Source organism: Heterocephalus glaber, unplaced genomic scaffold, assembly GCF_053883595.1.
Source record: "Heterocephalus glaber isolate CG9 unplaced genomic scaffold, H.glaber_assembly_v1.0 deba00000943, whole genome shotgun sequence".
Lineage (NCBI taxonomy): Eukaryota > Metazoa > Chordata > Mammalia > Rodentia > Bathyergidae > Heterocephalus > Heterocephalus glaber.
The window spans coordinates 13,067,975-13,083,476 of NW_028258175.1; the positions used below are offsets into that span (position 1 = coordinate 13,067,975).

Below are 15,502 nucleotides of genomic sequence, written 5' to 3' on the forward strand. Positions count from 1 at the left end.
ACCAGGGACGCGTCAATAGCAAATTACTCATGATGAATCATTTTACAAATTGCATTACTCCCACCTTCATGTTCCCTGTCATTGGAACAGCATTAACAAATACAATTACCGACAAGGTGGGGGGGCTGCTCCCAGTGGGCCAGAAGGGCCCCCGGGTCTTCCTGGGCACAGGTGGGAAGAGCTTCGCCTTCCCTGGAAAGGTGGGAGGAAACGCTGGGAAAATCAGGACCCAGTGCATGGCCCCAGGCTCCTTTCCTGGAGTGGGGGTGGATGCAGGACTGCTCTGCTTGCTGTCCTATGGGTGCATCTGAAGCCATGAGGAGGCTGCCTGCCTTCTCCGTCCCTGTCCTCCACATCTGGTTTAAGAGCCCTGAGGGTGGGTCGGAGTTGCCCCTGATGAAGGGGGCACCTGAGGGCCTCGAGTGGGTGGGGCTCCGGCCTGGCCACTATCAGAATAGCTGTCTTTTGCCTGCTTGATAAGGGAGTAAAGAATCAGGCTTCCATCTCAAGAAAACCTGAGTTTTCTGTCTTTAGACTTGCTCAGCACAGAGCCTTAGTGGAAGCTGCCAGGGTTCAGGTCGAGATTCCCCTCTGTAGGACATCTATGGCCTTCTCTCCTTGTGCCATTGGCAGAATGGGTGGCCCAGAGCTCTCCCTAGCTAACAGGGACTATAATGTGTTTCTCTCTTCCAAGGCTGTGCCTTGTTCTACAAGCAATTCCAAATAGGGCCAGCCCTCCATAGCCAAGGGCGGTAGAGTCGCAGATTCACCCAACTGTGGACCAAAAATATTTACACACGTTGCTTTTCCTTGTCATTATCCCCTAAACAGTACAGTGTAACAACTGCTCACCTAGCATTTACATTGTATTAGGTAGAGATGATTTAAAGTAACTCGAGGATGTGGAGAGGTTATATGCAAATATTATGCTGTTTTCTACAAAGGACTTGAACAAAAGTGGATTTTGGTATCTATGGGGGGTCCGGGAACACATTTCCTGGAGAAAACAAAGGATGATTGTACTAATATCCAGAAATCTTGTTACTAGGGGTCTATTTTATGGCAGCACCTACACAGGCACATACAATTTCATGTTCAAGAATCTTCTTGCAGCATTCTCTGTAGTAATACCATCCGCGAGAACAGAAAAAATGTGCTCACCAGCAGGCGGACAGGCAGGTTGGGGCTCCTTAACCCAGTGGAATTCCATGCAGCTGGCAGTTTCTAGACACTGCCTCAGAGAGCACCATAAGCAAGTTTTAGTACAAAATGTCTTACTGTATTTCATTGTAAAAAGCAGTGATGTTCCTGTGACTTGCCATGTATTATGTTTTTATTTTAAAAGCATTGAAAAAAATCTAGAGGGACGTACACCAAATTATTGGCAGTGGTTGCTTCCTGGAAGTAGGATTTTAGCAGGGAGAAGGTCATTCCCTTGATAAAGTAAGGTGGAGAAGGAGACACAGAAATATAAGAGTAAATCCTTTGAGTGGGGAAGAAATGTCAGGAGCCTGCTTTGCCACTCCCTGTCCTTCATGTCCCCTGAAGACCACTGGCCTGAAGTCTGTGTTCATCATTCCCTTCCTCCCCTCCCAGTTATCTCTCCACACATGGATGGTGAGATAATCTATTGGTGGTTTTTCCTGCTTTTGAACTTCAAATAAATGCACCCTAATTATGATTCATTCTGTGATATTTTTTCCTCAACAGCAAGTTTCAGAGACTCTTTGCAGGTCATATCTGTGGCTGTGTTTTGCTGATGTCAATGCTGCTTAGGACTCTACTGTACAAAGAGACTACACACTGTCCTTCCACATATGGGACATTGTCATTGTCTCTGGTTTGGGGTATCATGGGCAATTCTGCTAGGATCATTCCTGTGCCAGACTCTAGGGACTGGACCTGGGGTGGAACTTCTGTGTGGGGGGTGTGTATGTTCAACTTTATAAGGAGGTACTGACTAGCACGTCCTCTAAACTTGTTTGATCTGTTTATCCTCCAGTAGAACTGGGTGGTTGTCCATTAGTCCTAATCCTCACTAATACAGAATACGGCCCAAGTTTTGTACACTTATTTCCCAACATGGCAGGTACGAAGTAGAACCTCCTTTGCTTTTAATTTGTTCTTCTCTCATTATTGATGAGGGTAGTCAATTTTTATGTGTGTGGGGCCATTCATGTTATTTCTTTTTCTCTCTTTTTTATACCAGGAATTGGCAATCTTTTCTTTTTGTAAAGGGCCAGATAAAGTTTTTCTTGTGTAAGCCATACTGTCTCTTTCACAATTATTCAACTCTGCCACTGTGGCCCCAAAGTAGAAACAGACACCAGGTAGATGAATGGGCATGGCTGTGTTCCAAGGAAGGTTTATGTACAAAAACTAGCAGTGCATTGTGTTTGGCTTGTGGTTTGTAGTTTGCCTACCACTGATTTATGAGACTTCTTTACATATTCTGAATATGAGTACTTTTCAAAAGCAGGTAACTTCTACTAGTACATAGTTTCTCTTTTTCCTCAGGGTGAGCAGAATTCCTGTTAATGCTTATTTTCTAACCAGTAAGCAAGACTTGCTGAAACTCAGTGTCTGCCTTGTGTTATTTCCCATCTTGCCTCAAATATGATCAGGGCCTTCTGGAAGTCCAGTGGGGGAGTACCTAGTGAAAAGGTAGCTACTACGTAGGCAGATGATGTCACGCCAGTGTGCCGGTGGGAAGTTAGACGGTTCTCCAGGGTGAACAAGCAGGAGAAGTGCAGAGAGCAGGGCCACTCCCCTGCAAAGCAGCCTCATGGCCCACTTCAGGGCAGGCTGCCTTCGGAGGCTGAGGACTTCTCGGGCCCCGAGGGTGGGTGGGCTTTCCCCTGCAGAGACATTAAGAATGCTCACCTGCTTTGATGGGCTGCCTGTTTGAGAAGGTCAAAGGTGCGATGAGGAATTTGGTCTCGGCAACAGGCACCCAGTGGTGGAGGATCTTCACTGTCCAGACCCCAGGCCTCAAGGGCGAGTTCAAAGGGGGCTTGTAGTGGGTGAACTCAGCAGTGGACTCAATCAGGATGTCGTAGGTGGCTGCGATGACATTGACAGGGTCCACCCAGATGACAGTCACAGTCACGTTGGGTCCTTTGCCCCATTTCTGCATTCCCACCGGCTCATCCATGGGCCCCAGGAGACCACCGAAGTTGCGGAAGAGCCGCTCCTTGGCATCCCAGTCTGTGCCAACCTGAAACGGGAGAGTCAGTCCTGAGGCTGCCGGGTGTGTTCTGGGGTGCTGGTCCTCCAAAGAGCTGAGGACCTTGCTTGCAAGCCTTCACAGAGCCATCTCACAGACGAGGAGACTGATGCTCCCACTGTCACCTTCTTATGGTGGCACAGCTATAAGCAAAAAGGCCTGGGGTTTGAACCCCATCTGGGGAGACATAGCCTGTGGTCCTTTCACTGAACCCTGGGTTTCCTGCATCCCTACATGGTATGTATTTGCACACAAACCAACAACTCAAAACTACGCACGGAATACACAAATGAGTGACTACCAGCTTGCAGGCCTTTCTAAGAAATACACCCTTTGCCTTGAAACAGATACTATGCAGATGCCGCTGGTTTCTGCTTAGACCCTCAGTTTTCCAAATCACACACCTCCATCAACTATACTGGGTCTGAACAAGAGAGGAGGCCCACCGTTCGTGCAACCCCATTAGAAACTGGAGTTTCAGTGGTTCTCCTGGGAAGAGCCAGCGTGGGCTTCCCCAGTGCACTCGGAGCCAGGCCTAGGGCTGGGAGATGTCTTGTGACCAGCCAGTGGGTGGTTGTGTGGCTTTGACTCCCAGGAGTCTGCTCTCGGCTTCCATCCTCCACTTTGCTGCCTGCAGTGTGCTCTGCTGGAAGTCAGAAAGTGCTCGCATGGCATCTCACCAGCCCCAGCACACTCAGCTCAGCGCTAGCCCCACAATAGATGGCTCCGAGGCTGTGCCTGCCCCTCTGTGTCTGTCCTCCCCATCCTGCACCCCACATGGCAGCAGTTTCAGCCCCTCAGGACACTCTCAACCTAGCTTCCTGCTCTGTCTCTCCTGCTGCAATATCCCCCGTCACACCCTTATTTCTGGCACCTCCTCAGAATTCTCTGATCCCCAAATCAAGAATGGCCCTTCCCTCACTCTCTGTCAGTCCTGCTGTTTTATTTGCCTGCTAAGCCGCCCCCTCCTCCCATTATGACATCAGCCCTGTGTGAATGGAGCTTTCCCTCCTTGGCCTTCCACTCTTTCATGGTCCCTATTACTGGGCTCAGCATACAGTAGGTGCTCAAGCAATGTCTATCCAAGGAATGAGTGAATGACTTGATGAAAGCAAGAACTATGTACATCCCCAACACTGAATTCTGTGGCTATTTCAAATCAAATCAAATCAAATCAAATCAAATCAAATCAAATCAAATCAAATCAAATGAGAGGTCCTCTAATTTGAGGAAAAAATGGCGCTCTGTTATGGAAGGATCAACCTGAAACACTGAAGCACAGAGCGCAGGCACACAGGTACAGATAGGGCAGGGCAAGGTCTGCCTCTCCAGTGGGTGTGTGCTCAGGGTGGAGGTGTGGTGGGCATGCATGTCCACCTGGGGAAGATGGAAGAGTGCACTGGAGACAGGAGCTGCTTCCCTCTTGCCTTGTCCTCCCCTTGAGTTACTATGTTGCTCCACGTTGACAACTAAGCAGGGCTGAGTAGGCACCAGGCATAACACAAAGTGTGTGGTTCCATTTCCTATTCCAGCTCCGAGGAGAGACCCTTGCTGCTATCCTCCCTGTACAGATGTAGAGAAACAGAGATGAGCAGCTCTCTGGAATCTGAACTTGTAACCAAGAACACAGGGGAAGGACAGCAGTGAAGCCATGGACAAAAAAAACAGTGTCTGGTTTCTAAACTGAAGAGTATAAGGAGAAAGTCAGTTGCCTCCAGCATGTGAAGGTGGAGGTTAGCCTGAGACAGAGCTCTGCTACTCTCACACGCTCTGTGACCTCTGAGATCTTCCTCTGGGCCTCAGCATGGAGGTCCACGGACAGTCACTGCAAAATGATCAATTGTTTGAATTTAAATACGTGTTCAATTTCAAATCTAACATACTGGTTCCTAGGTCCCAACCTACCCAAGCCTCCCACTGCACATGAAGACAATCTGAATGTCTTTCTAAGGCTTGCAAGATCCTGTCTCCTCTAGAGACCTAATGCCCACCTCTTACCCTCTATGTTCTGGCCACCCTGCTCTTGCTGTTCTTTGAGTACTCCAAGGAGCCTCAGGGCCTTTGTACATGCTTTCTCTTTGGAATGTTCCAGGTTTCCCCATAGATGATGGCTCCTCTACTGGTTTCAACTCTAAATTGATGTCCTCAGGAAAGGCTTTCAGAGTAATCATCCTCTCTGAGGTAGTTTCCATTAACCTCCCAGGTCTTCAGCAATCAAATGAATGGAGCTTCATTTTCCTTGTAACCCCCATCATCAGCGGATCTGTTTTTAGTCATTTATCTGCTGTTCTTGGCTGGCTTTCCCCTGACAATAGGGGCCTCCCTCATCTGTCTGGGTCCCCAGGGGCCGGAGAGGTCTCCCTGGGCTGCTCCACAGCCCTGGCCACCTGCCGTGCAAAGGTCCAGGGAGAGTGCTGAGCCTGAGAAGACTCCCGACAGCCAGCAAAGTGGCCCTGAAGCCCCCCCTTCAGGCTTGTTCTATTCTTTACCTTTTCTGGTAAAAATGAGTAAGACTAGGAAAAAAAAAATCCAACAGCCAGGCTTAGGGCTTTCTGCATCTCCTGCCGTTATTTCTGCCAGTGATCTTGCTGGTTCTCTCACCAAGGTTACTAGAGCCACGGTAGGAGCCCTCACAAATCACTAGCCATGGAGTGGCCACCAGTGCCTGTCACTGCTGTTAGGCACCCACTCACCCAACAGCAGGCTAATAAATAGGCAGAGCCCAGACACCCAACATCCATCTCTTTAATGGGACATTAATGTCTTCAATGGCTGCTCCGGCCCCCAGCACAGCATCCAACTGGGGCAGTGTCTAATTACCCCCTGACACCAGTAATTTATGGATTGGGCTGCCATGGCAGCTCAAACCCAGCCAATCCATTGGAGCCTTTATTGAAACTGTTGGCTTAGCAGGAAATTCTCGCCCATGCCTGATAACATGGAGACCTATACAATGGGGAACAAATCATCAAGGCAGGACCACAGGTGGCTATAGAAGGACTGGTAAGGAGAAAAGAAGCAGGCAAGACTTCCTCCCTTACCAGAGCCCAGCCTCTCAAGTTTCTGCACTTTCTAACATCAGACTCTTCATTGCTAACCCCCCATTCACTGAGATTAATAATTTCTCTAGCTATTTACTGATGTAGGGAAGGCAGAAATCAGAAGCTGGAGTTTCCTGTAAGTAGTACTCCCCAAGGTCAAGCATATTCCCTCTTCCCTCCAGGATGGCCACCTAAGTGCACTTACTCATTCATTCAAATTTGTATTCAGAATCTACGAATAATATATGCTTTCCATTTGACAAAGTCCAACACGCATTCATGATAAAAATCCCTACAGGAAATAGGATTAGATGGTCTTTATCTCAATCTGATAAAGCCATCTATGACAAACCAACAGCCAACATCGTATTTAATGGACAAAAAGCTTTTACTCTAAAATCAGGAACAAGACAAGGATGTCCACTGTCACCACTCTTGTTCAATGTAGTTCTGGAAACATTAGCCAGAGCAATTAGACAAGAGAAAGAAATAAAAGGAAGAAGGATAGGATAGGAAGAAGTTAAAATATTATTATTTGCAGATGATATGATACTATATATAGAACACCCAAAAATTCCAAAAAAAGACTTCTAGATTTAATAACTAAATTCAGTAGCATAGCTGGATACCAAGTCAACACTCAAAAATCAATAGCCTTCCTGTACACATATAACAAATTTGTAAAGAGAGAAATTAGGGAAACCATGCCTTTCACAATAGCATCAAAAAAACATGGAATACCCAGGGATCAATTTAACAAAGGAAATAAAAGATCTTTACATTGAAAACTGTAGAACTCTGAAAAAGGAGATCAAATTGGGTATCAGAAAATGAAAAGATATCCTTTTGCTCATGGGTAGGAAGAAGTAACATAGTAAAAAAGGCCATACTCTCCAAATTGTTATACAGATTTAATGCAATCACAATCAAAATACCAATAGCATACCTCACAAAACTAGAAAAAATTTCCTAAAATTCATTTGGAATCCAAAGAGACCTAGAATAGCAAAAACAATTCTGGGCAACAAAGGCAAGACAGGGGGCGTCGTAATCTCTGACTTGAAACTATACTACAGAGCTATTGTGACAAAACCTGCATAGTACTGGCCAAAAAATAAACCTGAGGCTCAGTGGAACAGATAAACAACTCCAAACACACTCAGCCACCCTATCTTTGACAAAGGGTCCAAACAACTTCCCTGGAAGAAAGAGAGCCTCTTTGATAAATGGTACTGGAAAAACTGGCTTTCCACATGCTGAAGATTAAAATTAGAGCCACGTCTCTCACCATGCACTAAACTAAAATCAAAATGGATCAAAGATCTAAATATTAAAACTAAATTTGCTGGAAGACAGAATTGGTAGAACTCTTGAAGACATAGGTGAAGGCAAAGACTATGAACAAAACTCTGATTGCAAGGAAATATCACAAGGAGTTAACAAGTGGGATTTCATCTTATTAAAAAGCTTTTGCACAGCAAAAAAGTCACCAACAGAGTGAAAGACAACCGATAGAGTGGGAAAAAATTTCTGTCAGCTGTTACTCAGACAAAAGACTGATATCTAGAATATATAAAGAACTGAAAGGGCCGGGGATTTAGCTCAGTGGTTCTGCTGCCTGCCCCGCAAGTGCAAGGACCCGAGTTCGATCCCTGGTACCAAAAAAATAAATAAATAAAAATAAAGAACTGAAAAAAATCAACCTCCCAGTTTAAAGACCCAATCCAAAAATAGTCATCTGAGATAAATACATTCTTCTCAAGTGAAAAAGTACAAATGGCAAATAAATATATTAAAAAAATGTTCAACATCACCGGTCATTCCAGAGATGCAAATTAAAACAACACTGAGATTCCATCTCATTCCAGAAAGAATGGCTATTTTCAAGAAATCAACTGGGCCAGGGATTTAGCTCAGTGGTTCCATCACCTGCCTCCCAAGCACAAGGTCCCAAGTTCAATCCCCAGTACCCAAAACAAACAAAAAAGAGAAATCAACCAATAACAAATGCTGGTGGGGCTGTGGGGAAAAAGGAACCCTTTCCACTGTTGGTGGGAGTGTAGACTGGTGCAACCACTGTGGAAATCAGTGTGGAGATTCCTCAAAAAACCAAGATGAGAGGTTCCATTTGACCCAGCTATTCCCCTTCTTGGTATCTTCCCAAAACAATGAAAAGCACCATACCACAGCGATGTATGTGCACCCATGTTTATAGTGACACAGTTTGTAATAGCTAAAGCTTGGACACAGCCCAAATGCCCATCAAGTGATGAATATATAAAGAAGATGTGATGTTTTTACACAATGTAGTACTACTCTGTCATAAAGAAGGATGAGCTTGAGACATTTCTAGCTAAATGGATGCACCTTGAGACCATACTCTTAAATGAAATAAATCAGACACACGTGTAAATATTGTTTCTGTGGTGTGAGAAATTGAAAATGTAAATAAAGACACAAATGTATAATAAGACAGTATGAAATAGGAAGAAAATATTCAAATGAGAAGGGACACTAGGGAGGGGAGAAGGGGAAAGGAAGGAAGGGAAAAGAAAAAAATGAGAAAAGAAAGATAAAATGGAAACAAAGATTTTGTAAATAAAGAGGGGAAGAGGAGTTGAAGGAATGGAGAGGAATGGAAAGAAATAAGAATCAAGATTTATCATGTAGGTACAAATTCCGTATGACGAAAGTGATTGTGTACAGATACACATTGTACCGATAAACTAATTAAATTAACTAAAAATGTGCTTTTCTGCAAATGACATGTGCTGAGAATACAACAGTGAATAAGAGAGGTGCAGCTCTAGTTGTTTTATGAACAATAAATAAATGATCAGATAAATCAACAGGATAATTTTAGGTGGTAAATACTAAAACAGAAACTCATAGGGAAGTGGCAGGTAGATAATGTAGCTGTTGCAGCATCCCTGGGACCCAGGTAAGGCTTCTCAGAAGGTGCACCGTTTGCATTTGGATCCGAAGGACCAAGAATGAAAGAACTGATAATTATGTGACAGCCTGGGGGAAAGCATTCTAGGTAGGCATTCTAGGTAGGCATCAGCACATGCCAAGCGTGAGGCAGGAACAAGTATGATGTGTTTGACAAAGACATAAGAAATGTGTGTAAGTAGGGAAGAGAGTGGTCCTGGACAAAGCTGCAGAAGCAGAGGACAGAATATGTGGGGCACACTGGGCCTGGAGGCAGGGCTGAAGCTAATGGGTGGTGCTAGGTAAATCCATCTCTCCAGCCAGAAAAATAACTAAAAGCTGGGGAGGGGAAAACTCCATTTTATGGATTTTTGCAGGCACACATCAGTCCATCTGTCTGTCCCTTGTTAATTCCATGCATTCATCTGTCCATCCATCCTCCATGTATCTTGTGGTCTGTTGTTCTCACATGCATCCATTTATCTACTATTATCTATCCACCCATCTATCCATTTGCAATCCATCTTTCTATAACCTATCCATCCATCCATCCATGCATGTATACACCCATGCATGTATCCACTGGTTCCAATGTTCAAATTGGAAAGTCTTCTCCAAGCCCAGAGTGAGCTCATGTTTAGGGCTTTATAAATCCCTTCCTCCAACTAAAAGTGTCAGATTGGCACAGAGCCTGGTAAGGTGGCTGCAGAAGCTGACGATGTGGGCACGTTCTGGCCTCTTACCTCAGAAAACTGAAGCCTCCCAAAGTCACTGGGTGGACTTGCAATCTTGAAGACCTTCTTTGGCATCACCCATGTCTCCAGGGTCTCGAGTTTGCTCACAGCCAGATTGGTAGCATGATGCTTGATCAGAAAGCCCTGGAAGCGGTCAGCAAGGAAGTAGAGGTGGACAGATGCTGGGTGGCCCATTGGGTAGTACCTGAAAGCACAGGAGCTCATAGGTCAGAGCCTGCTATGGACCGCATCACAGTCGGGCTCATCAACATTGTGCTAGTCCTGCTTCTAAAACAGCCGCCAGTTTATGCAATGCTTACCACATTCTTTTGCATCAGTCTGGAAGCTGCTCCGTTCATATGTTTGATCTCAATGACTATGAGTAACATTTTTGGTGAGATATAAATGTAAAACATGCTGACTACAGGAAAGCACAATAAAGAAAATAAAATTACTACTTTTGACAGCTCGTCCCATAAATAATGTCAGTTCACAGCTATTGATTGAGTCCTCTGGTGCTAGGTACTGGGGAGTGGTAATAGTGTTGCAAAAGCTGTCTACTGATGCACTTCCCTGCACTCTCATTTTCTATGTATATATTTGTATAAATATTACATAGCTGGGATCGTACTGTATATACTGGCTATATTCTACTTTTGCTGCATAGGATTTCCTGAGCTTTTCCACACTTCTTTGAAAAATTTCTAAAAATGAAACTGTGTATGTGTGTGAGTTCATTGCCATTTCATGTCATCTGATACATATTTTACAAAGTTTCCTATCATCCAATGATTAAAGATTTATACTTTTTTGCTATTCTAAACAATGCTGCATTAAACATCCTTGAGCAAAAACATTGTTTCTTCTTTAATCTCCTAGGGACTCTAAGTCTGCTGCCTAACTGTCAGAAATACTGATTTGTGCCGTCACTGTTCTTACCACCAACACTGTGTCTATTCTTTAAAAATCATTGTGGGATCTGGAATATATACACACACAAACACATAAGCTGCCATACTTAGGTAGCTTATTGTGCAAAAAAATCATGTCTTTGGTCCACAAAGGCCTGCTGGACAGAAGGTCAGGGAGCTAAGCAGAGATGCCCAGAGAAGGGGAGGGAGCAGGAAGCAGAGCAGGAGGAGGTGGATCCCTGGAGGAGCTCAGCTCTTCTTTCTTCCAACTTGCAAAATAAAAAGCTGCTCCTGCTGCAATGTGTACACAGCACAGCACTAAGCAGGGCTCCCAGTCCTTAATAACAGCACCTGCAAATCACTGCCTTTGCTCAGCTAAGTGCAGCCTTTCCTTTGCTTCCGATCTGGAGTTTTAAGTCTTTCTGTCCAATGATAATGGCTAGGGAAGCTGCCTTCCTGGGTTGACATAGCTCCTGAAATCAGTGGCTTGCTACTGGGATCCCTCTAGGGCCTCTGTGAATAAAAGCCTACCTGCACTGGCTTCAGACTGCTGGGCACTCGTGGCTCCTACCAACATACCTAGGATGTGGACACTAGGAGTGGAAAGCCTGGTACCCTGCTGCCTCTACCTCAAAGCAGCTAATTTTAGACAGGGCTACCTCACAGCTTTCTAAGATGATGGAAATGACATATCTGTGATGCCCAATACCAGCCACTTGGAACCACTGAGCACTTGAAATCTGGCTAATGTAACCGAAGGCATTGCACTTTTAATTTTAGTTAATTTACACTTAGCCACCTGGGGCTCATGGCAACAGTAATAGACAACATAGATAGAGTCATGGTAGACCCTGTGGTCACCTGCATCGATGTGCCCAATGTCTCATGTCTCCTGTATTCAAGGAACTTTGCAGATTTCCTTGCACTGATGAGACAGTCTATTTTCCCATGTCTTGAAACTTCTAGGGGCAATTTCAAGAGGTGGAAGGAGTGGCATGCCAGTTCTGAGCCAGGCCTCAAGAAACCTGCCCACGTCCACTTGCTCTTATGGCCTCTGTCCACCACAGGAGTGGAACTGGGCTAGCACGCTGGAAGATGAGACAGTGTGAACAGCCAAGCCACTGCAGTTGTCCCAGCCAATGCCATCCGGGATCAGCCAACAAGTCCCAGCCAAGAGCAACTGAGCTCCCCTCCTGACCTGACCTGTAGCTGGCCACGGCTGCAGCAGTGAGTCCAGCCTAGACAAGGAAAACTGCCCAGCTGATCTTGAGTGAATGCCTCAAACACAGATTGGGAGATGGTTGTTGGGGAGCATTGTTGATAAGAAGTCCAAGTCTGTGCTATTGGGTGGGTAGGAGAAAAGCAGAGTGCTTGGTACCATGGGAGTCAAAAGAAGAAAGCGTTTCTAGAAGGGGGTGGTCAACCGTACTGAGTGCTACTCAAGGTCAAGAAAATGAGCAATGAGCAGGGGTCTCGCAGTGCATTTGACTGCTGGCCTTCCCTCACTTTCTGCTGTGAAATCCTGTCTCCGTTTGAATCCATGCTCCACCCTCCACCCTCCTTTCCCACTGCCAGAACCCTGGTGCAAGTGAGCTGTACTCTTCACCTCACTGGAGTGTCCTCACTTGTCCTCTTCTTACTTCTGTCTACTACAACCTATTTTCACAGTGGTCACACCCATCATCCCCTGCTCACATGCCATGAGAAATGTGATAAGTGCTTCCAATAATGCCCAAACTTCTTCCCTCGCCCTTTTCTCTAGCCTCAGTTTGTTTCCTTCTTCTCCAAGCCACCACCTTCTAGCCATAGGGACCTCACTTTGGATTCTTGAATATGCTAAGTTCATTTCTGCCTCAGGGCCTTTGAACATGGTATTCTCTCTTCTGGGGATGCTCTTCTTTCTTACAAGTGCATGGCTGGCACTGTCTTATCCTTTATGCTCAGTGGTACCACCTTGAGAGACTTTCCTTGACTGCGGACTCTGAAGTCACTCATCACTGCCTGTGGATTTACTTTCATTCTCAGCAAAGCATTTTTCCTACTGATCTTTTGTTCCAGGTTACTTGGTTAGGAACCATCTGTCTTCACACTAGAATGTGAAGGTCTTGTGCTCAGGGCCCAGTCTGCGTGGGTCATGGCTGAACGAATGCCCAGTGCCTCACACAGAGCCTGACACGTGGTGGATGCTCAACCAGTGCTCATTAAATGAGTGAAAAATCTAGAAGGATTTCTCTAGAGCCTTGTGCTTTTAAACCACATCTAGGGAAGTGGAACCCAACACTGAACACAAAGCCCTCTGGTGCCTCATTGCGACTGTGTTTGGTATTGAAGTAATTAAACCTCATCATTACTACATTTAGTACTTAGGTAATTAAAACAGTGACTTTACTAAGAAGAGAGAAATAATCAGGATGCAAAACAATAATCTATAGTATGTCACAGATACATACATTCATCTGACCCAAGGTAGTTTTTTTGTTACTTACATCAGATGGGTACTGAAAAAATTGAGAGACTTACATAAAAATTGGAATTTCTGATCTTTCCTGAAAAATCAAAAGATTTGATTAGGTCATAGCATCAGGACCCAGGTGCTCTGGGGAAGTGTGGTCTGTGTCCCCTGCCAGGGCCACTCTGACTGCTACCTGGCCCTGGAAGGCACCTGACTTTGAAGGTCTGGAATAAAATACTAACATCCTTATCCCTGGATAGCGGATCCTAAGTGAGCTTTATTTTCTTGTCCTCTTAGGTTTGATTCTTCCATTTCAAGCATTCCTGCCATGCACATATGTTACTTTATAATGAGAAAAAAATCAATAAGCATTATTTTTATGAAAGGTTATGTGACCAACCGGAAATGTACAATGTGTACGAAATACTCAGATAAAATGAGACTCAGTTTTCACTTGCTATTTCCCAGATACCCGATGGGTAGCAATTCATTCTCTTTTGCCTTTGGGGATAAGGGTCCTTTGTCCTGATTTATTTGCAGCCTCCTATTCATAAATACATGGCTTTACCCAGAGCAAGGGACAATGGTTCCATCACAATAAAAAATGAGATAGAAGTCCAAGGATTCCAGACCTGAGGCAACTTGATGGCTCGCTTCATCCAAAACAAGAACCAGGAGAAAATTTCAACAACCTTAAATAAATCAGGGGTGTCTTTTGGAATTTGCTGTAAGATCATTCATCTTGCATATTCTAGGAAGCTTGTGACTAAAACTATTCTTGGAGCACATCCACCTTCTAAGTATGGGGCCCAGAGCTGTGTACTGGGGATCTATTCTGTGATTCCAATATCTAGATTCTGTCCCATACCAGCCAGGGGAAGACACTCAGGGCACCCTTGACCTAAGGCCCTGCAGCCCCATGCAGGGTGTTTGGAGGTGAAATTCCTGAACCCCTTCAGCTTGGGCAAGGTTGGGAGTGAGCTCTTGGGGGGTGCCTTGAAAGGCTGCAGAGAGGAAGTAGCACTTGGATGCCCTGCTGATAGGAAAAGGCTAGCTATGGGATGACCATGGGGACTGTGAATAGAGAAAATCACCATGAGTTCAGTGGGAGGCTCATATACCCAGATACTATCCCATATGATAGGCTCACTGCGGACCAATTTTGACAGCTTAAAAATAATGATGATTAAGATAACAGCAGTGACATAAGCATGCTGAATATTTAGTGTGTCAAACACTGTTAAAATGGGGATAACAGTGCTACATAACTCTTAAGGTAGTTTTGGATAGTTTTCTCCTTTAAACCTCAACTCCCTTCTCATTGGACAGATGCAAAACCTGAGGGTCCCAGAGGGTCATGACTGGCCCATGGTCATTAGCGAGTAAATGGAGTTCAAAGTGCAAGTCCTGCCTCCTGAACCCTCTCTTGTCTGTCTTTGAGCTATCTAAACCTGCAGGGAAGGCTGGGAACTGAGGAGGTTCTGAAGGTGGTGGCAGCCTCAGAGGAACTCTGTGGGCTCTGCACAAGGGACCAGGTGGGAAGCCTGTCTGGGTTTTCAGAAAGAGTCTGGTTCTGGGCTGGGGATTTAACTTAGTGGTTCTACTGCCTGCCTCACAAGAGCAAGGTTAGTCCAGTTCTTTTCTTTCTTCTCTCTTTGACGTGAGGGAAGAATGGACAAAGAGGGACACATGAGGGAAGTCACAATAACAAGAAACTGAGGCTCAAAGATTAAGAAAAGTTTTGCTATGTTGTTAAGAGGAAGAGGTGGGAGGAGAAGGAAAAAGAAGGAGAAAGAGTAATTAGAGGCACTCCTGGGAGCTATCCTAAAGAAGTAATCAGAAAAGAGATTTTTTTTTTTTAAAAAAGGCTTTCTGCAAAAAGATATTCATCAGAACATTATTTACAATGGTACATTACTGACGATCGCAACAGTAAAGGGCTGGATTAAGCAAACAGGAATTTCCACTTGATGGGAGAGGAGCAGCATTAAGAAGGATCATTTCCAGCGAAGTTGAGAGCAACACGGGGAAGGGGCGGGGGCTAAGAGTGTAGTCCTGAGGGGCAGAGAGGATGCAGCGTGTGATTATGCTAATAACCCAGTGCCAATCACTGGAGAAGGGAAGAAAAGGAACACAAAAGAAAAGGGTTGGCTGGTGAGGGAAAGAGAGGGCAGGAGGGGATTTTGCAGAATTATTTTCCTCCTCTC

At 45.0% G+C, this 15,502-nt stretch overlaps 1 protein-coding gene across 3 annotated transcripts in view; it reads right to left on the bottom strand.

Annotated features, from left to right (window-relative positions):
* Positions 1-15,502, bottom strand: part of Xylt1 (xylosyltransferase 1) — a 300,525-nt gene that overhangs the window by 7,102 nt on the left and 277,921 nt on the right. For all 3 annotated transcript variants that reach the window (XM_087209178.1, XM_004855794.4, XM_087209179.1), the window contains 2 exons: positions 9,942-10,137; positions 2,884-3,217 (listed from right to left, as the gene is read on the bottom strand). In XM_087209178.1, coding sequence (XP_087065304.1) covers positions 2,884-3,217; positions 9,942-10,137 — 530 coding nt within the window. The remainder of the gene's footprint in view (positions 1-2,883; positions 3,218-9,941; positions 10,138-15,502) is intronic.